This window comes from Uranotaenia lowii, chromosome 3 (assembly GCF_029784155.1).
Source record: "Uranotaenia lowii strain MFRU-FL chromosome 3, ASM2978415v1, whole genome shotgun sequence".
Taxonomy (NCBI): domain Eukaryota; kingdom Metazoa; phylum Arthropoda; class Insecta; order Diptera; family Culicidae; genus Uranotaenia; species Uranotaenia lowii.
This window is the reverse complement of record NC_073693.1, coordinates 106866992-106890283: the sequence shown is the minus strand read 5'-3', so window position 1 is coordinate 106890283 and position 23292 is coordinate 106866992. Positions and strand designations below refer to the sequence as shown.

The 23292-nt window shown below is 38.3% G+C and overlaps 1 protein-coding gene across 2 annotated transcripts in view; it reads right to left on the bottom strand.

The window, feature by feature from the left end:
• LOC129750556 (nuclear hormone receptor FTZ-F1-like) overlaps positions 1-23292 on the bottom strand; it is a 448891-nt gene that overhangs the window by 38913 nt on the left and 386686 nt on the right. For both annotated transcript variants that reach the window (XM_055745525.1, XM_055745526.1), the window contains 3 exons: positions 14966-15216; positions 14267-14610; positions 13612-13810 (listed from right to left, as the gene is read on the bottom strand). In XM_055745525.1, the coding sequence (XP_055601500.1) occupies positions 13612-13810; positions 14267-14610; positions 14966-15216 (794 nt within the window). The remainder of the gene's footprint in view (positions 1-13611; positions 13811-14266; positions 14611-14965; positions 15217-23292) is intronic.

Below are 23292 nucleotides of genomic sequence, written 5' to 3'. Positions count from 1 at the left end.
TGTCTTCGGCTCATCAAATGTCAATCCTTTATCAACATTTGATTTTCTCGTGACCCCGGAGTTTTGGTCGAGTTGAGAAGTTAAATTCAATTGGCCTAACTTCTGATCTATTTTCTGCTCAATAAAGTTCATAAGGTTTTCCATAAATTTATCTTGGCTTATCAACACTTGCGAACTAACGTTTTGCCTTGTGTTATTCGAGGTTTCCTCTTCATGCTCATTTTCCGAATCAAACCGTCCAGAAGATGCCTTATCTTTTTCCTTGTTTTCTTCTTCCACACTGTTTCCCTGTTCTTGGATCATTTCCGGTTCCTTACAAATCGTAGACCTGGTGGAAGCTAACGGAAAATGATCGATAATCAAACTACTTATAGCTGATTTCAAATCTCCTACACGCTCTCCGGTTTTAATTTGCTGTACGCGAAAATACAAATGAATTAATCTGGTTTTGAAATGTGGTAATTCGCTTCTTCTAACATTTTTATTACCAAGCAGCTCACGAATTTCGTTAAACTTCCTACAAATAATTTCGACTTCCTGTTTAATAATTTCTGGGTCTGCGAATGTTCTGACGCTAAAATCGTTATTTTCTCGTTGCAATTTCATTATTGTTCTTAACTTCCGCTTAACTACGTCGCGAGATTCACCCTCTTTTAGTGGGACGTCGCGAATCAAAAGTTCGTGTTCAAGCTCATCATCGCTCAAGTGGTCAACGTTCATCGACCGATACTCCAATTCTAGATTAACCGACATTGTTACTAAAATAACTCCTCAAAATTAATTTTTCCAACAAAATCAAACAAATTCAGTACAAATTTATCAAGATGCACCTACTAAAAATCAAATAAATAAATAAATGTAAATACTTTTCTCCTTATTCAGGACCTTTTCCTATGAAACTGTTGTTTAGGCTTGAGATATATGTTTGTGAATTCCCAAAAGTTGAACCAAAAATTTTCTTTTTTTTTACAATAGTTCCTCCCCCAATGCTCATCCAACGGATATCTGTAATCGAAATAAGTGAAATAAAATGTACAGTCTGTAGTGTAGGCAATGGTAGTTGGACACTACTCAATTCGTTGAAACGTAATTGAGTACTCTCCTCCCACCTGAGTAAAAATTCTTGAATTTTTATACTACTCGATTCCTCCAATTACCAACGCGGACAAAATTTTAAGTTGGGCGCCAAATGAAACTATTTATGTGACTTATTAATGAAACTACGAATGCTAGGAATGTGCTAGCTCAGTGGCACGAGACTCTTTGACTTAGGCTCAGAGTCGGCGAACCACAGGGTAATTGGAGGGGCTACGCGTTCAACGGTACAGCAAAGGCTCGTTTGTCTTGTCTCATAAAAATTATAAAACAATATTGTAATGGAAGATTAATTTATTGTAAGAAAATAAAACGAACTTTTTCAACTTTTTATGTGTATTATTGTGTAGTGTAATGTGTGGGAGAATGCAATTTTTCCACTTATCTTGCTGCTGCTGCTGTCGACTGGCGAGCGCTCGCTGCTGGTTTCCGCTGCTGCTTTCTGGATGCTGAACTGGGTGGTAGCTACGGTATAACGATCAGCGGTGACGCGTTGGTCCAACCGCCGAACAAAATGGTGGCTTACTAGAGTCAGTCTTTCCTGAGACTGTACTGACTCTAACGTGGAGTGGGGGGGGATATCACAGGCGCTTCCTTCTTTGACTCAATCGACCTACCCAGGCTGACCTGATTGGTAGAATCGAGAAGGGCCCTCCTTGGAAGTTAGAATCGGGTCTTCCCCGATCCGAGGGAAAATCCTCCTTTACGTTAATGGCCCGCAGACCAGAGGATCTCGACGATCTTTTACGGGTTAGACGTAGTGGGCTACTGGGCCCACTAGGCCGAGGAGTGTGATCGGGTGCTTGTCAAACGGCTTGCCGCTTGAGTAGCGAGAAAGGGTTTTGATGGTAAGGAAAAAAAGGTCCTATGAAAGGAAATTCAAAGGGGTAAGTGTTGGCCACTGGTATGTGGAGCAGGTTTAACTCTACCTGAATAAGACTGGTGCCCTGCAAGTAGTCCTAGATGGCCACCGTGACACTTTTTCACCACTTTCTTACTCCACTTTATCGGTTTGATCACACTCACGCCTGTTTTACTAATGACCGTTGCCGGTCAAATTGAAATGAAATCACCCCTTTTGTGCTTTGGCAAAATCGCGCCAGTATCATAGCATTAACGCCGCAACCATTTTCCTCGACCAACGATGTTGCATGCAATCTCCTTCCATTTGCAATTGGAAGAATTTTCCCATTGCATTCAACCCACTTCGTGCCATGTTGTCGAGTGTGTTAACAAATTATGTTCTTATTCTAATTTATATCTAACAATATTTTATTTAACCCTAACAAGAAATAAAACAAATGAACATTCACTCAACTTTACAATGTACCAATTTAAAAAAACAACAAGAATTTTGTAACAAACGGTTACAGTTGGCCAGCCTAGGATCTACCATTGTCATAGAAGGTTGAACTGCCCCACTTGAACTAAGCAGAAGGAAGTGATTTGGGGTCAAAGCTTCCTGGGAATCATCTTCGATGGAAACGAAAGTTAGAGGCCGAGAGTTGACAAGGGCTTCCGCTTCAACGAGTATGGTGGAAAAAGTTTCTTCATTCGGCGTCTTCGTTGTTGTCATGGCAAAAAAGGCCGTTTTTACCGATCGTACGAGGCGCTCCCATGCGCCTCCCATATGCGGTGCTGACGGAGGATTAAAGCACCATTTCGTCACGGTGTTGGTGAATGTCTCAGCAAGTTCGTTATTGATACCCTTGCATTCCTCGATAAGCTCATTACTTGCACCCAAAAAATTCGTCCCGTTGTCCGAATAAATTTCAACGGGGGCCCCTCGCCGGCCTACGAACCGTCGTACAGCCATCTTGCAGGAAGTTGTGGTAAGGGAATGAACGACTTCAAGGTGGACGGCCCGGATTGTCAAACAAGTAAACAGGGCAACCCATCTTTTATTCGTACTGCGTCCTACCCTAATGTGCATCGGGCCAAAATAGTCGAGGCCCACGAAAGAAAACGGTCGATGAAAAGCTCTCAGGCGAGCTGCTGGTAGGGGGCTCATACGGGGAACCGCTGGCGATGCTCTGTAGACCTGGCAATGCGTGCACTGTTTACGGATGCGACTAACCATCGTCCTCAATGACGACACGTGAAACCTCTGTCTCAATTCGTTGATGATCGTTTCTGTGTTGCAGTGTAAGTACTTTCTATGATACCACAAAACGATCAGTTCGGTGGCGTGATGCTTTTTGGGGAGTATTATGGGATTACGGGTATCATACGATATGAATGCGGCTTCGCTGATCCTGGATTCTATGCGTACAACTCCATCTATGTCAATAAAAGGAGACAATTGAGCCAATGGGCTATTGCGTTTTATGCGTCGACCACCTCCCCCTCTTAGTATCGCTATTTCCGCAGAATATACCTCGTTTTGAATGGTTCGAAAAATCAGCTTCTCTGCAGCGATCAACTCAGCTTGTTCTAAATTTCCACTTCTACCTGGAAGGCGCTTTGATGTTTGACGAAAATTGTGCACGTAGCGGAAAACATACCCAACAGCGTTTAGTAGACGGTTCCATTGCGAAAAATTGCCCCAATCGATCGTCAAACCGACGACCTCGGGAACGCGATGAGTGTTTACGGCTTCTCGTTTAAGTAATCGACGTTCTTCAGGTACCTCTATCAATTCCGTCTCTAGCAATGGCCAATTCTTCTCTGGTTCGTACAGGAAATCAGGGCCGTTGAACCAACGAGCAGTGGTTGAAAATTCTGGCCCAGTTCCCCATTTGGTGGCTTCGTCAGCGACATTTAATTTTGTTGGAATCCACCGCCATTCACACGGACTAGTGGTTTCCAAGATCTCGCCGATGCGACAGGATACGAACTGGTTGTATTTTCGTAGGTCAGAATTGATCCAGGCTAAAACGGTGCGAGAGTCGGTCCAAAAATACCTTCGAGTTATCGGCAACGAATGTGCTTCCACTGCGTTCTTCGACAGGCGACTTCCGATGATCGCGGCTTGTAGCTCAAGCCGTGGAATGGACAACGTTTTCAGGGGGGCCACTTTTGTTTTCGCCGATACAAGCGCGCATTTTACTTCCCCATTTATTTCCGTTCGTAGATACGACACACAAGCGTACGCAGACTCACTTGCGTCAACAAAAACATGAAGTTGAAGGGGGCTTAATTCGTATGATGAATGTCCAGGAAAATACGGTCTAGGGATTCGAATATTTCCCAAAAACTGAAACAAATTAATCCACTGTGACCAGCTAGCTTTTAGAGTTTCGGAAATGGGCTCGTCCCAGGTAGTCTGAGTTCGCCAAATATCCTGAATCAGAATTTTTCCATGGACAATGAAGTGCGAATGTAGTCCAAGGGGATCATAAAGGCTCATAACGACTCGTAGGACTTCTCGCTTAGTCGGCCATTCAGGAACATGCCCTAAGTTCGACGAATAGGTGAATGCGTCTTCCTCACGCAACCACAGCATCCCCAATATGCGCTCCGTCGCGCTTGCGGTAACGGTTTGGTCGCACAAAGCAATTTTTTTAATAGAAGTTGGATCAGTTTCTCCTAAGGCGTCTAAAACTTTTTTCGAGTTTGAGGACCACGAGTGTATTTCAAACCCCGCTTGAGAGTGGATGTACTTTACCTCCAATGACCTTTTCGCCGCTTCCTTTTCGTCGTCGAAACTTTTCAAAAAATCGTCCATGTAATGGTACTTTAGGATGCACTCCGCAGCTTCTGGAAGCCTGTCTGCAAACTCTCGCGCATTAAGGTTTTTCACATGTTGAACGGAGCATGGCGAACTGGTTGATCCAAAGGTGGCGACTTTCATGAGGAAAATTGTGGGTGGCAGAGAGGGATCTTTTTTTTTTTTTTTTTGTAGCGGCCCACCACACTCCCCCACACCAAAAAGCTCATTAGAGCCCCCTGGTAATGGACGCTACTGTTCTCAGCATGTCTGGCAGCAACAAAAATTAATAAAAAACGCGGGCAAAATTTTACTCATGCTGAGAACTGAAATGTTTAAATTTATTGCGAGGAAATGTAATGATAATACTAAATTAAATACTACATGGATCTCAATGGAAAACAGATTTCCTTTAAAGAGATCCACTATTTGATATTAATACTACTAAGCAAACATTTAATCAAATAAGACATTATAATTTAAATAATTAATAAAAAAAAAAGAACACACAAAGAAACTAAATTGCTACAAAAATTAATTATAAAAGAAGAAAACTGGTCACTGATCGATCGGTTTTTAACGACTCAATTTTTCTTTTAATAGCTGTATTACTTTGATTTTGAACGTGGAACGGTTGTTGATGGTTTTTATTTCATTAGGCAAGGCATTGTACTTAGTTGGACCAATAAATGATATTCTTTTTTGACCTAAGGATGTCACGGATCGGCTTCGTTGTAAAAAATCTGACTGGCGAGTGTTATGAGTACGCAATCCCGTTGTAAAATGGATGTTTTGATTACTGAAACTTGTGTGTAAATTGTCGTAGACATATATTACAGTTTGTAAATCGCAAAGATCTTTTAATGGAAGAATGTTATGGGCTCTTAAGGTGTAGAGCTGTTGGGTAGGAAAGAGCAACGGTAGTCTATAAATATTTTTTAAGCATCTATTCTGGAGAGTTTGAAGTTTTTGTAAATTTGACAAGGAAGCTCTTCCCCATATCATAATAAGATAGTTAATATGAGAGTGAATAAACGCAAAGTAAAATTTCAATAAAACATGTTGAGGCACAAAATTTCTCAATTTCCATAGGATACCACAAAGAGGAGAAACTTTTTTCTCTAGATATTCTGTGTGACGACTCCAACAAAGAGTTTCATCTAGGTAGATTCCTAAATATTTAAAGCATTTTACCCTCTCAATAACATTTCACGCCAGAGAATTCGCTGCGCATTTATGTCTTCGTCCCGGATAAGAACACGGTGGAACATTTCTCTGATATCCGCGCACACCGCGATTCTTCGTTCCCGAAATCCAAACAAAACCTTCGGAAGTGAAACTAGCAAGTCCGGACCCTTCAAGAGCATCGAATTTAGGCTAATACCATCCACTTTGGCAGCCGCGTCACAGAAAATACGGACTTTCCCGGGTTTTTTGGGATTAAGGACGACTCCCAGCGGTAGATACCAAGTACGTCGAAGATCGGTGTTGTCCAACTCCAGCACAGTCGCTTCTTGCAAGTAACCTTTTTCGATGTATTCGGAAATCTGTCGTTTTACGCTGGCCCCAATTATCTCGTCAGTTCTCATACGACGTTCCAGGCATAGCATGCGTTTGTAGGCCATAGGAAAACTGTCAGGAAACTCGAAAACGTCATAACGCCACAGCAAGCCGGTTTCGAATCTTTGCCCTACTCTTCTTGTCGTTGCCTCCAGGATCTGCCGAGCTCTTTGGTCGTCGTTAGATTCAAGATCACTGTGTCGCGAAATTCCCAGACTTTCTACCGCGAACGATCGCTTGACTAAATCGTGGATTCCGTCCAACTTTGACGAGCACTCGCAAATGTGCATACTGTACGTTAGGCTCGTTGTGTTATGCTCTAAGACAGGACCATGGATTGTCCAGCCAAGGCGTGTCTTTGTAGCAATCGGGGAATCCTTCGCACTTTCTCGCCTACGGAGTGGGACCGCCAAATGCGCGTTGTCATTTCCGATCAGGATCTTTGGAATTGCGCGTTCGTAGTCGTCGACCGGAAGTCCTGACAGGTGAGGATATCTGGTAGCCAATTGCTTGTACTGCAACGTTTGAGAAGGGAGGGCTAGCTTTTGGACCGTCCGTATATTTGAAAGCGTGTACCGTTGTGATTTTTTATCTCCAGCAATATCTACGCTCACCCATTTAGAATTAGCTTCGTCACGCGTCACATCTGACGTCCATGTTAAACATAGCATTCCCGTTTCACCTTCAAGCCCGAGTTGGTTCGCGACGCTTTCTTCCAAGAGTGTTATGGACGAACCGTCGTCCAGAAAGGCGTGGACGTTTACCGAACCTTTTTTACTATGCAGCGTCACAGGAAGTATACGATACAAGCAAGATTTTCCCGCATGACGATGGTTATTTACGGCTCCAGCTTCAGACGACGATGGTTTGAATGTGTGAAGTAGAGGGTGGTGTTTGTAGTCACATCCTTGTTCTCCACAAGCCTTCTTCTGCTTACACGGACGCCTGCCGTGCGGGTAAAGGCAAGTACGACATAGGAACAAACTATGTACGAGATCCCAACGCTCTTCAGTAGTTTTCTTATGGAATTCAGTACATTCGGGAATCTTGTGCCCAGATCTGGAACAAATTTTGCACTTTTTAGGATCGCTTGTTGTCGGCTCTCTGCTCTCCTTTTCCGATGCAGAGGTAAAATTTTGTTCAGCGTGTGCATGTAAGAAGCCACGTTCTTTTCCCCTTTCCGATTTAGTCCCTTTTGGATCTGGTTTCGCGCTCCTTGGCAACGTCACTTGTGTAGCTGCTTTGATCAAGATCGACATGAACGTCGCAAAGACTCGTAAATTTGGCTCCAAGAACTGTTGTTTATATATTCCCCAGTCCATCTGAATATTGACCGGCAGCTTTTCTACAAGCTCGAAGAGTAATGTCGGATTATTCAAGTGTGCTGTTTGTTGACCAGCCTCGATGTGATTAACCAGACTTTGCACCAACATACCGAAGGAAATCAAGGAATCGAGTCTATCGGGTTTCGGTGGTGGTGTCTCCTTCAGCTTCTTCAGAAGTGTGTAAACCAGGATCTCGGGACGGCCGTACAGGGTTGTCAAGTTTTCCATTGCCATGGGAACAGTAGATGGGGATAGTAAGTAGCTACTCACGGCATCCAATGCTGGTCCTCTTAGACAACGCTGTAATCGAGACAAATTTTCCACATTGGAATATCCGCAAGCTTGAGACGTATTGTAGTACACGCTGCTAAAGAGTGGCCAGTCTTCGGGGTCACCCGAAAACAGTGGAAGATCTTTGCCCATCACTTGTCGAGCTGCAATATGGCTAGGGCTCGGCGCAAAGTAATTATCATCAGTCGCTGGGTTGACGTGACTCATCATATGCGTTGGCATCGGGTTCGGCACGGCAACAGGATTTGACAACGAGAGAGAACCGGGCACATAATATGAAGTTCTCGGAAGATCGACGTTCTCGGTGTTCATTAAACCAGCTTGGGGCGTATACATTGAGTGCCCCGTTGATGTTGGTAACCATTGGTTGCTAGAAACTTGGGCCACCGGAGGAGGCGCAGGTGCCACCACAGGTCCTGTTGGACTCGAATAAATCGGTGCTGATGCAGGAGTTCCCGCGGCACTTGTGGACATAAGAGCGCTTCTCAATGAATGGTGTACATGTGTGTTTCCTCCATCCACAGTCGCCACTCCGGTAATCGTACGCAGTGATGAAGGCTGTTGCACGGGCTCAGTCGCGGAGTACGGAATAAAAATACCTGTTGATTTTTGTGGATAAATAAGGGCTGGTTCTGTGACAAGGACGCTAGTTTGCTTCGGTAGTGTAGAAACAGGATCCGCTTGAAGCTCTATTGGAGCCTGGATACCACCTGCACATATCGCATCGTTTGTCGTTTTTACGGTAGGAACCGCCTCTTTGGCAAGCGGGATAACAGTTGAATTCGCTACACTGCCTAGGAGTTTATCCACTTTCCACTGGATTATTTGGCTCGAGTTGCTTCGATTGGATTTCCTGCTTCGCCGTTCTTCCTCGTCCGCTACTTCCTCCTCGAGAACCCGGAACTTCTCGTTGTGGAAATCTTTTTCCAGATTAAGTTTTCGTTGGTCAAGCTCTAGTTGCTTCTCTTGGAGTACCTTCATCTCCTCCAGCTTCTGCAATTTAAGCTTAGCCCGTCTTCCAGTGGAGCTTACCGAAGACATCGAACCGGTAACTGACTTTGCCGGGGTGATAACAGTGGTCTGCTTCTCGGTTGGTACGGAGCATCGGATACAAACGAAATCCTTATCCGCAATGCTATCGTCAACACCCGCGCACTCGTAATGCCACCAAGAGTCACATACGTCGCACGCCACCATCCGGCTAGAGTCCGGGAGCTTGCATCCCTCAGCTTGGCAACTATGAACGGCTTCGGATGCTGACATCATGTTGTTTGAGCAATCTTTTAGAATTGTTGAGGCTGTTTCGGACGTTCGTTTAGCAGCAACGTTTTGATTGGCGTAGCTAAAAGCTAATTATTCAATTTATTAATTTAGTTTTACAATCCAGTATTTTAGAAAGAACTCACATTGTTTAACCTCCAAATTTGTTTACCTCAACAACATAAGATAGTATATCGATCATACGATCTGAACGATTCTAAATAGTAATATAATTTTAGTTTCGAACAAGATAGCTTCAATTCTTAATACTCACAGCCCAAATAGTTAAAGAAAAGTAGTTTATATGAAATTTAACTGGAGAATTCACCGATTATCAAAATCTATCACGAGAATATGACGAAGCAACTTTCGATCCTATCTAACAGCTCAATCACGCTCGGCCTGTCAAAAGATCGCAACTTTTCCATCGGTGTCTGATCGATGATTCGGTGGGGGCAAGGGAGTGATCAAAGATGCGGCAACAGTATGGAGGCCCTAATTCCTTCCTTTAGTATATTTCCAATCCTACCCTTAAACTGCCGGACAATAATGGTTTTGAATAATCATAGCAATATTTCTCGCATTCAAATACCATCCCATGCCAAATATGGTTCCATTTGTATGGTTAGTTCTCGAGATAGGCAAAAACTTGTAAGGGAGTCGCATCTCTTCTTCGTTTTTTCACATTGCATTGCACTAAATATTAATTGAAATATTTCTCGTACTAAAAAACCGTTTCATGCTTCATTTGGTATTATTTGCTCGATTGATTCTCGAATTCTGCAAACAAATTGTATGGAAGCCCCCCTTCCCCCTTTGAATCTCCTCGCCGAGAGAAAGGAAGGGCCTCAATTTATCATAGAAACATTTCTTTTATTCAAACACCCTCACATGCCAAATTTGGTTCCATTTGCTAGATCAGCTTTCCATTTATGCTGAAAATTGAAAGGAACCCCCTCTTCTCCCCCTTTCCATCCTCCTAATTGAAGGAGTGAGGGGTATCAAATATTCATAAAAGCATTTCTTGTACCCAAATATCCTCCCATGTCAAAATTGTTTCCATTTACTGGAATAGTTCTCGAGTTACGTAATAAAAATTGTATTGAAGTACCCCCTCCCCCCCATTTTCCTTCCTCCCCGCTAAAAGAAGGGAGGTATCTTGAATAACCAAAGAGAAATTTCTCGTAACCGAATTCCTTACATGCCAAATTTGGTTCCATTTGTTTCATTAGTTCTCGAGTTATGTAAAAAATTACAAGAGAGTCCTACTCCCCACTTTCCAGAATAATTTCAAAAGAGTTCTTGAGCAGTAACTAGAGACGCGAGACTATAAGATGTTTTATCTTTCTCTATTCTCAACAGATATGTTCAAAATATAGATTTGGAATTCTTGAAGGGAAAATCAAATGTGATTCGTAAAAAGTATTTACTAAGGGCATTTTTGCAATAATTCGTTGCTGTAGAACCTATTTACCTATTTATGATAAGTTTTGTAAACATACACACTAAGATTTTCAATTATTAAAATATGCTGGAAACGTTCACCAATCCAAATTTTTGGCAATGTTGTCTTTTTTGCTGAGAAATTAGCAATCGGTTTTCAAATTGCTGAACTTTCCAGCAATTAGTCTAGTTTGCTGGAAAATCAGCAATCGAATTGCCAAATTGATGTCTGTTAGTTTTGCACGCTGAAGCAAGTTAAGACTCTATTTTACGAATTTTGGTTAGATTAAAACAATTATTTCTATTTTCTTCTATATTCTGCACACTATCAAAAAAATCTATAAAATTACATCACATATGATGTAAATAAAAAGAAGCAACATATATGACGGAATATTCAGTGCTACTTGGAAATTACACGCCAGTAGAATTTTGCAACGTGTAAAATGAAAAATGATGTAAATTATAAAATCACTGAATGTTGGAACAAAAACTTTCCAATTGGAATTTGTTTTGTTTTATTTATTGTTAATATGATTCAATACTGAGTTTTCACGTCTCTTAATAAAAATAAAACTCATCTATAATTAATATGATTCATTTTATTAGGCGGCAATTTTTTTTTTAACACACATTATATTTTATTTCTTTTATTTTTTCCGCGAGGTACCGGATCCAAAGTTGAATACCATGGATCCGCTTCCAGAACCGCATCCCTGCTTCTCGGATATCTCCGGGAACCATCAACACCGATTAACTTACTCGCGCGCGGGGAAAATACTTTGGCGCACGACTTGACTTAACAGTTTTTGTCACATTTGTCTAGTCCTGTTCTTCACAGTTTATAATTTTACATGACATTAACACGTTCAGTGTATTGTAATATTTCATGTCGTGCAATTTTGAAAAATTTCCAATTCAGTGTTGTTGAGAATTTCGTGTGACCAAAAAAAATTGTAAAATTACATCACATATGATGTAACGAAAAAGAAGCATCACATATGATGGAATTTTCAGTGCGAGTTGAATATTACACGTCTGCAATCTTCAACAGACGTGTAAAATTTGAAAGACATGTAAAATATTAAGGCGTGTAATATTTAATTCGCACTGAAAATACCGTCGTATGTGATGCTTCTTTTTATTTACATCATATGTGATGTAAATTAACATCATATGTGATGTAAATTTACATCAAATAATCGCGTTCCGTGTCAAGTAATATTTGTGTCATTAGAATTCAGTGCTGTTAAGGATTCAACCATTTTTATTTTGTAAATTTACATAAATAAATCGCGATTTTTTTTCTGTGTGCAACCAGACATCAAGTCAAGTGTGAGTTTTTATTGGACAGATAGATAAATATTCCATGAAAGATACTAATCAAAACTCATTTCAGGTGGCCGATGATCAACATTTCGGCACAAACCTGCCACCCCGGAACTGGTGTTGAAATATTGTATGAAAATAAATACATCGTTTATTGAAAAATGAGAGAAAATAATTGTTTTATTGCTTATAATATGCACAGCTTAAATTTGATACCAAATACAATCGGTTGTTTAAAAAAAAAAATAGCTGATTTCCTGCAATCTGAATTACTGATTTCCAGCAATTGGAATTGCTCGCAGCAGCATTAATGTGTGCTGTAAGCCATTTAAATTGCTAGAAATTTTGCGGCAAAGTCAGCGAGACAAAAACCAGCAAAATTTTGCTGGTTTTCAGCTAAAAATGATGTGAAGTAAAGCTTATAATTTCATCAGTACTGCTATTAAGTTTTCCTTTTTTAGTAACATAACTCATTTCAGAAAAAAAAACCTGCAAAAATAAAATCAAATTTCGATTGAAAATTTATGACTACTTGTTATATTTACTGTATTTGAGAGCTATACAATTCAAACTATATTCAAACAATAAATGTTACAATTTTTAGATTTTTTTTTTATTCCATCCTAAACTTAGTTGTTTCTTGTATATTATTGAAAAAGGTATTGATACCGGTTTTGACGTAAACAAAATACCGAAAATGGTTTCGCGGAAAATCTTATCTGATTTTTATACGGCCCTTATTTTCAAGATATGGCAAAAACATCAATCATTCATCTGTAAAAATGAAAAGCTTAAAAATTCGCATCAAACCAATAATTGGTTTTGAAAAATTCTACAATCTACAAAAATTTACATATCTTAAAATAAGAGCAAACAGAAAAATCTTTAGATTACACCGAATCTTTACAGCATAAACTGAGTTAGAGTATGTGAGAGACCAAATACTGCAATATCCTCTGCGGAATTTGTAAGACACCTTCCTCGATCTTCTGCGTTGAGTGGTTAAACTCAACAGCAAAAAAGTCAAACAGTTCCATTGATTTTTGAAAAAGGATTTTAAAGTGGAATAAAATAAATTTGAACACCAAAATTTTGTTTTGATTTGTTCAATGTTTCAATGTTATCATTTAATTGCTAACCATGTACACAGCAAAAATTATTTCCTGTAAAATTACGCAAACGTCCTGTAACAAAAAGGAGCAGGACATTTACCGTAATTTTACAGGTCGAAAACATGATTACGTGACATTTAATTTTTAGTGTAAAACTTTTTTACAGGACATTTGCTGTAATAATAAATGAATCTTCGTTAACTTTCAAGGAAAACAATTTTAAATTACAGGTTTTGTGAATTACAGGTGATTAATTTTAAAGGTTGCAGTTTTCAGTGACACAGTTTATAGTCAAAAATTTTGTCTGTGTATTTAGAAATTTCAGGGAATAGATAACGAATACTTGACGAGTATAATATCCGCCAGGTGGTCTCCTGTTTTTAAATGCAATACATGGGACCTAAAGGGGCGCAAGATGTGCCTTCGAATACCATTGGGAGGATATTTTTTTCGTGATCATTTTTTCCACAGATAATTTAATCAACACTTAATGAAAAAAAGTAGCTCTTCAATTTCTAAGATTGGAAAAAAAGTCTCGCTCACTTACCTTCAGATCCTTGAAGAAGATGGTGTTCCGCGCCCAGTCCACCTGGCTGAACAGATTTTGGTCTAATACTTTGCACATCAGCTCGAACAGATCGACCTCGCACTGATTGTAGGACTGGCTCTGGAGCAGCGAGAAGAGGGACGTCTGCCACTCCCGGTCGTCAATCGATTGGACAAAGTCCCTGATCATCGGCGATACCCTAGATATGGTCGAACCACACAGACAGGCGTTGAAGTTTGGGGATTGTTGATTTTTTTTGGTTTTTGATTTTTTTCAATTATTTTTTTAGACAGTCAGATCGAGGTGGTTTTTAATCAATTTAGGGGGTTTTAATGGGTTTCGGGAGTTGAGATGTATACGGGAATAGGGGTAAAGGCAAAAGAAAAGAAAATAATAGAAAAAAACCAGAGAAAGATCATTAAATGACGTTCTATCCTCGGAAGGAGAGAGAGAACAAGGCATATTGTAAATACTGTATAGTGGAGTATGAAGGTAATACATATATGGTTTTGATAAATATAAATATACGATATCAATACGGTGGTTATGATTGGTGTTCTACGAGGTTGTACCTACGCTCTAGGAATACCATTCTAACTAAAAGAAGATGAAAGTGCACAGGGCAGTTTTGATAAAAAAGAATGCAAAGACTAGCCTTAAAGTGTTCGCTGGGTTGTCGGAGTCCGCGGTGCTGGTAGGATTAGTTCCACTGTCGAAGCTGAACGTTTTGGGACTTAGCGAGTGGGGCGAGGCTGTCGTCGAGTTTGCGCTCATCCATAGTTTCGATTCCGACAGTTGGTTCTGGATAGCCGTGGACGATGAGTTGGAACTACCGGTGCCAGCACCGGAACTGTTGCTTCCGCCTCCTCCTCCGCCGCCGCTGCTTCCGTTTCCTCCCACGCCGCTGCTCAGCGATATCGTCGTCTGCGGGTTGACTTGCCCCAACGCGATGGCAATCGGACTAGGTGAGCTGTCGGGCGAAGACGTCAACGAGGACACCTATTTTTTTGAGGGGGCGAAGAAAAAACGGCAGACGAGCGAGTTCGTTGGCCAGAACATTAACACAAGGGCGTAATGATAGTTTCGTTTCCATATTGACGTGGAAGACAAGATCCAAAATACAATGTAGATACAAGAAAGAATCAAACGCGATTCCAAGGTTCCGTAGTCGCGATTTGACGCGACCACAGACGACGTAATAGAGTAGAGAGAAAAAAGAGAAAGAGAAAACAGTAAAATTCATATGGCAACGGTAACCGCTTGATCCCCAGCTCGGGTCCATCGGGACCCACAGCGAGATGATACAAGTAGTAGTAGTAGTACGGGGATCAACGGGACGCAACAACAAACAAACCTGCGGTATTTGGATTTCCTGCTTGATGTGCATGTTGGAGTACGGCTGGTGGTAGTCGATGCCCTGCAGGCCGGCGGGCGAGGTGGCGTCAGTGCCCAGTTGTCCGATGCCGACGCCGCCACCGATGGACCCTCGCAGCGCCTGAAGTGCCAACTGTCGTTGTCGCATGATTTGAAGCTTTCGCGCCCGATCCCGCTTGTACATTGGGCCGAACTTGTTCCGACCGCCGCGCATCCGGTCGGCTCGAACAGCTGAAAGGAGTTAAAACGGAAAGAAAATAGGTTAAAATCACAGATCATTATTAAATATGTTATTTAGCTAACGAAATCTAAACTGTCATCTCCTTTCATAAATGTACGTATGTCGGAGAATTTACACACTACAAAGTGACAATAAAGTTACCGTGTTTTTTGAAAATACTCACTACTTCAAAATCAAATCGAATCAACCAAATGACTAGTTATAAGCTTTGGAATCTTGGCTATCAGGTTATACCGAAATAAATACAAGAATATTTCAAAATTCCTTCTTAGACCTCCATACAGATTTCCAGTAAGTGGAACATTTATTCGACGATACTCGCTACAAAATTTTTTTACTGGATTTTCTACACCAACGCCAAGATTTCGATTATGAGCCACTTCACTACCGCCATACCACCAATTGCTCAAGGAGAGTCAGCAGATAAATTCCGCATAAAAAAATCCTCATAAAATTTTTCGGATTTCATGGAAAATGCCGAACTTCTGTCCCGAAGAACCGCTGTGGAAGTGTAGCTTCAAGGCCAAGGCTTTTGGGGCTTTGGGGTCAAGGATACTCGCTTGCTAAACTCACAGGTCTATACCTAAAGGAGCATCCCATGTTATCTATGGTATAGGAAATCCTTCAGATTTACGATGCGGTACCGGAGGTAACCTAAAAATGGCACTGATAGGGTCTAGAACGACATTTAAGGAAAATGTGCCAGTGAACATTTTCGGAGACATTCGCAACTGACTGAAGGAATGTAATGAGGTCGTGGGAGTGAATTTCGAGCCAGTATAGTTTTTTTGTTTTTTCTTTCGGTATTTTATCTTTGGTTTTCGTGAAAATTGTGTTCTCTATTTTTTTTTAACGATTTGAAGGCTACATTGACAGCAAATGTAGTTTACAACATAAAATGTGGAGGTTTTGAAAAATCTTACATGGGTGAAACTAGCCAATATTTACACAAATGATTAGAACAGCATAAGAATTATGTAAAAAAAAACAAAAAAGCTGGAGGCACAGGACTTACTCAACATAGTATAGAGTACGGTCATGCTTTCGATTTCAAAAACACCAACATCTTCGAAAAGTCTCGAAGTACAACACACTGGAATTTGTGCAGAAATGTTTCATATTAAAATAGGAGGAGACAACGACGTTGTAAACAAACAGAAAAATTCAATTAATTTTAAATCACCCTAAAACTCCATTTTACCTAAGATCAGAACACTGACAGGTAAATGTTAACATAACAGCAAAATCAAACAGCAGACAACAAACAGTAGTTAGAAGATTGCTAGGTAAAGTAAGTTATTAATCTAGTAAAACGGAAAATTGTATTAAAAAATAATTTTTATGTAAGGTCAACTGAATAGAAGCGAACAGTCAAAAGTAGCTTAAAACTTTTGGACCAACTGTCAAGTAATTTGTTTTATTTCTTTAGCCGAAAAAAAGTAGATCAAAACAACAAACAATTCATTGCGGCAATTAACCAGTTAATCGACGATTCTAAAATATTAACGACAAAGCAGTTTTGTAGACAAAAAAGAATTTGGGCGGAAACCGGGTCCGGTGGATAAAACTTTGGACCGGAAACTCATGCGAAAACCCTGGCAGTAGAGTGCCCCAAATTTGTATGGAATATTCAAAACCTATGAAATTCTTTTCGCTGCAGGTTTAAATTGATCCTAGGCCTATTACAAGGTTCCTTGCCAAATTTGGCCCAGATCGAACCACGGGAAGGTGTCACTCAACAAGCTTAAATTTTGTATGGGATTTTGAGATATATTGTTCAGGAGGAACATGAAGAACCAGTTTTTCATCAATAGCTTTGGTCTCCTTAGGTCGACTTCTTTTGAATATAGTTTTTGTTAAAGATTCATTTACGACAAATATTTTATCCGAAAACTGAATTTCGATTAGAGTTAAGATAAAAAAGTTAATAATCTTCAAAAACTTCACATGTGGCCCGCGACAAACTTTTTGTGGCCCGCGAAGCTCTTTTTGGAAAGCCAAGTTCTAAGAAAAGATCAGATTTCTTGGTCTGCGTAAATCATTTGGAAAAATATATCTCAATTTATCCTAACTAAATTCAAAACAAAGAACTGATAATTTATTGGAAGTGATATAAGCCAAAGGGGTAAAAGTGTGTGAATTGTTGTGTTTGGCATTTTCCATACATTTTTCGAACTTTTGCAATTTTATTTCGAACGCAAAAGTTTGTGAATATATTTTAAAAAATTCAAAAATTCAACATGGAGAATCAATCATTTTTGCACTTAGAAGAGCGACTTTTTTTTTAACAAAATTTTGACTTAAAAAAACTCAAATTCGTATTCATCCTGCTCATAGAAGGCTTTGCAAATTCACTTGTGGTATCGAGATATTGAAAAATTTGGAAAGAATTGGATTGAGTTGAGGCTGAGTTCCGTACTTTGAAAAATCAATATTATTTATGATATAACTAGAGCTCGTTGAAAAAATTATTCTTTTATATGTCAAAAGCTTGTGAACGCTACTTTTTTTTCAACAATACCATTCTACAACAATACCATTTAATTGCCTATCCAATTTTTCTTTTATGAAATGTTTCGTCAATTGAGTGAGAAATCTTTCTATGTCTCATGTTCAAGTAATATTTTTATTAATCGAATAAAAATAAAATGTTTATAATATATATTGTGTGTTCAATAATTTTTTGAATGTCTGTCATTCTTAAAAGGCACATGAAAACAAAAAGTCCATTTTTTTTATAACTAAGATACATAATAATGATTGTTTTTGTCCGAAACCCACACCTCACGAGACCACCCGGGCGGAATCGTTTACTTAAATACCCATCTTATTAAAGAAAATTGGCCGATCTCGTTGAAAGACGCTTCAGTATAAACACTGAAAGGGCGGCTTTCGTAATTATGAACCATTTAGGCAGGTTTTACTGATCTCCGGTCTAAGTGCAACTATGTATCTTTCTTCCGGATCGGATGCAGCTGCAGTTCATCGAAAAAGAAGAAAAGTGACCTATTTGGCACATCTTAACAGCTTGTTCGTTTTTCACATTGTGCAACTATTTTAACAAGCTTGTTGTGGTTGTTGTAACAACATTCCCATATCGTTGTTGCAGCTCCTCTTCTGTTCAGAATCAATCCATTGGTTTCATTGGTGCCGGATCGCTTCGAAAAAGGTGAAAAAATACCACAAAAAGGTACGCGCACCACGACTGACAGGTGATGAATCGATTAATTTGATCCACGACGTTTCCAAACTCCAGCGTCTTGTTGAACGAGCTACCGGGTGAAACAGAGCCACGTGCCATTCTACTTACTATACCTACATTACCACTGCTAGGAGTCTAATCGGTAATTGTCTTGTTGGGACTCGTTCATAAAACGAGCATCGGCAGCAACAATATGATCGAACATAATTCGTGACACACTTTGGCAATTATTGGAAGGTATGACAGTAATAGGTGTTCGAAGATCGATGGCAAAGTTTTCTGATGTTTCTTTACCTGAAAGTTCAATTAATTGTTTCTTTATTTGTAGAAAACAAAAAAGTTCATGTCATCAGCAAACCCCTTAATTTGATGAAAATATTGTGAAAAATTGCAAATTTGGAGCCAAACACAATTTAAAAAAAATATCGATGCCGCTGATCCTCAAATACTAATTATTTTATGTGAAATTTTCTTAGAAATTCAGATCTTTCCACATGTTAGACTGGAGACATATGAGCGAAGTTCAAAAAAACCTCAATGTGATATGAATGTTTCATAAAGATAACAGAAACGCTACAGGAGTTATATTCATTACAAATAATGCCACTTTCATGAAAGTTGATTTTAACTTCTTTCGAAAAGATAAATTTTGTACATCATTGCATATCTTGAGCACAAATAAATCGAAATATCTGAATTTTCGGGCATTGTTGGCTGAATCCATTTATTTCATGAACTGAAATCTTCTTCATAGGGAAATAAGGGGGATCGCTTCTTATTGTGAATAATCCATATTAAAGTATTTTAAGTTGTTAGGATCCTTTCGTTTTTTTTTTATCAATTTTTTTTTTGACTTTCAATTTCATGTTGCTAGTATATAAGAAAAAAGCTTATTACTGGGTAAAAGATGTCAAATAACATTCCACTCAGAAGTTTCCGTATAAAACTGACGAAACATTTGAAGTTTTGAAAAAGAAAACAACACGTTAGATCAGGGGTGAGCAACCTTTTGGAGCATCGGGCCACTTTTAATTTGAAATTCTTTCGGCGGGCCGCATTAAAATAAACTTCCGGTAATAATAGTTGACAGAGTTTTATGTATTTTTTTATTTCCATAAATTTATGACAACTAAAAACTGTAAATAAAACGAATCCATGTAATTGTATAAGCATTTTTTTTTTTCAATTGAAGGTGATTAAACCAGCCGAAATCGAATAGGTTCATCACTAAATCTTGATCATTTTACAATAATTGAAATGTTTTTATTTATCTGGAATGTTTAGTGAATATTCCTTTATTTATAAAGAGGAAACATCTTTTTTTCCCTTTTATTTATAAAAAACTAAAAAATTGTGAAAGTCTTTAAATGGTTCGTAAAAAGATTTGAACCATTTTCTGAGAAAAACCCTTTTTCTTTCGAACCAATATTTTCCATCATTACTTCTCTTAAGAAGTTTAATAGAGCTCAACCATAGCGATTTTTTCTCTGCGCATTTTCGAAATGTTTTTTCACAATTTATTTAAGATTTGTCGTGAAGCCTCAATTTTTTCTATAAACGGCTTTTTTTTTTAATTTGAAGTTCCGTATGAAATCATTGCATTGAGATGTTGAGCGAGGTTTCAAAATCAAGAAAAAAAAAAGATTTTCACGGACTTTTAGCCAGATTTGTCAATGTTACTTACAGTTTACATTTTTGATTCTAGAAAATTTTTACAGATTCCAATAAATTATATTAAATTAATTTAGATACCTCTGGCTTTCTTGAGCTGTATCATGAAAATCTTATGACTTTGGTAATGTGGATTGCTAATTTTAAAGTTAAATGACTCAATTTAGTCAATGTTTAGCATGATTTGCCTATGAAATTTTTTAAAATAGCATCACACATAATACGAGAAACAACAATTCAAATTTTTCCAAGATACCAGGAATCTCAGAACTGATTTTAATTTATTCAGGGGCGCTGAATCATTCATTTTTTTGTCAGCTCTGGTTATCGAAATATCTTTTAAAAATATGTTGATAAATTAGTTATTAAATTTAATTACTTTTTTGACAAAACTGTAAAATACAAAAACTTCTTGACTCAATGATCAACTTTCCCAAAGACCGCTAATAATTTAGAATTCTGAGATAAAAAAAAAGTTATGGAGGTTTTCTATTTTTTTCAAATCTGAAAAAACGGGAACTTTGGCAAAATTTTGAAGAAAAATTAAACTGAATTGAATCATTTATATTTTTAAAACCGTTAGCTATATCATTTTGCAGTGTTCAACAAAGTTGTTGGATGAATTAAAATATTCAATATTCAATAACTTTCTGTAATGATGTCAGAAGAAGTTGTAATATTATTTTCTTTAATTTCTATAAATTGTGGAATCAATTTATTGAATGCGTTGTATCTCTGATACATGATACATGAAAATCTTTGCAAAATTTATGTCCATGATTGAATGAAGGGTAGTAAATAGATGAAAGCAAGCTTTTAGTTTTTAAGTAGATTTATTGGTTAGTTATGAAAAGACGTACAGCCGAACAAGGCTTAAAAACTGAATAAACATGGACATCTTAATATTAACATTTAACAACCAGTACCGATATGGAAATCGAACACATGCCTCAGGTGGACCAAATTACAGTGTCACCGAGCTAACTACACGGCCACCAAGACGCGAAAGATTGATTGTACCAAAACTGATCACCGAAGTGAATAGAAGTGATAGACAAAATCTGTGAAATGTTTTGAATTAGGGACGCCAGTTGAATCATAGGCACCAAAAATACTGTTCCGCTGTGTCATCGTTACAAATTTTTTGGTTTGAATCACAGAATTACAAATATTGTTTTTTTTTGTCGAGAAATCAGAGTTTCGCTGAGTTCTGTCGATAAGAAATCTGTAACCGTTTGCCCAGTTATTATTATACAACTTTGTTCATTTCTGTCGTTAAACAAGAGCTTCACTTCATCATACGACTTTAACTTCGCTTGAATCGAAAAATAAAGACTTAACTAACTCCTATATTTCGTTTTTCCAATAAATAAAAAGAACTCAATAAAAAGCTTAAATCCTACAAAAAAATTAACTATCTGGATGAGTAGAAATGGAACAAACGCAAATGCAAACAAGCGACGTGCATATTAAGTTATTGATATATAATTTTTTTTTCTTTGGTTTAGTAGGGACTGCTTTTTTATGATAATTTTCAATCTATCGTAGAAAAAAATCGTGAAATAAATTTAACTTGAGATAAGCTTCGCGGGCCGCACAAACATGTCTCGAGGGCCGCATGCGGCCCGCGGGCCGCGCGTTGCTCACCCCTGCGTTAGATAAGTAATATTCCAGGCGCTCAAACTTGTGTATTGGTATTTTCGGGATTTTGAGTTCAAATTTTCTCATTGTGTAATGGACGGTTTATACTAACGACCTACTTCAAAGGGGCCGTCTTCAAATTGGATTGTATTGGAACTAGAAGTTCCCATAATACGCTTCTTCACCAAATATTAGCTTCTTAGACCACATGGCTACTGAGCTTTATTTGAGCTATTTTTTTGAAAAAAAAAAAATTTGCAACTTTTTGCATATTTCGTTTGATACTTCACACATATATTAGAACATCGTACCAAAATACCATGGGCTATTCTCTTTTAATCTCTAAATACCTCACTTAAAAATATTCAAGCGTTTCTGAGCTATTTGGATTTTGATAAGTGTAGTTTGGAAACAACACTATGCATTAGACTAGTTCACTTTTCGGGTTTTTTCGCTGATCACAACGCCACTTACAGGGTTTGATCCTCGTTCATTTTCAAGACCTCTGGCCAAATTTGAGCTCATTTGAGTAAGTTTCCAGCGTGCGCTAGAAGTTTTATTGAAAAAAGTCCATTTTTCTGGAAAATTTTCGTAGATGTGTTCTAGCAAGCTGTTGTTAATATAAAATGATAATTTTATAGTGCTCGGTGATTGGTATGACAAGCATTCGTATGGACCTGTTTTAGATAGTTGACTAAATCAAACCGAAAAAATTTAAAAATTCATAAACTATAAACTTTTACAGAAAATTTACTTACAAGTTAAGAGCTTAAAATCAGTAGTAAATAGAAAAAAATATTTTCGATATAAACTTTTCATAAAAAGATAGCCTTATTTATAACCTTTAATTTGATGTGTAACACTTAATTATCGCAACAGTACAAGCAAAGATATTCAAACATTCACATCACATTCTTTGAATCATAATATTGTCTCCATTCAAGTTTTAGCATCATGCAACCTGTAAAACGTGGCATCAAGAGGACTTGCTTACAACTTGATCAAAGCGCGCGCTTTTTTTAACTCCTGGCCCCGTCATGGGGTACTTGATTGAATAAAATATCCTTTCTTGTGCACAAGTAGCACAAGTTGGTGTGGAGCAAACTTGAATGAAAAATATTTTATCAAATCAAATTTGTTGCATAGATATTTGAATAACTTTGCTAGCACTTTTGCGATCATTAAGTGTTATACATCAAATAATAGGTTATAAATAAGGCTATCTTTTTACGAAAAGTTTATATCGAAAATATTTTTTTTTCTATTTACCACTGATTTTAAGCTCTCAACTTGTAAGTAAATTTTCTGTAAAAGTTGGTAGTTTATGAATTTTTAAATTTTTTCGGTTTGATTGAGTCAATTATCTTAAACAGGTCCATACGAATGCTTGTCATACCTATCACCGAGCACTATAAAATTATCATTTTATATTAACAACAGCTTGCTAGAACACATCTACGGAAATTTTCCAGAAAAGTGGACTTTTTTCAATAAAACTTCTAGCGCACGCTGGAAACTTACTCAAATGAGCTCAAATTTGGCCAGAGTACTT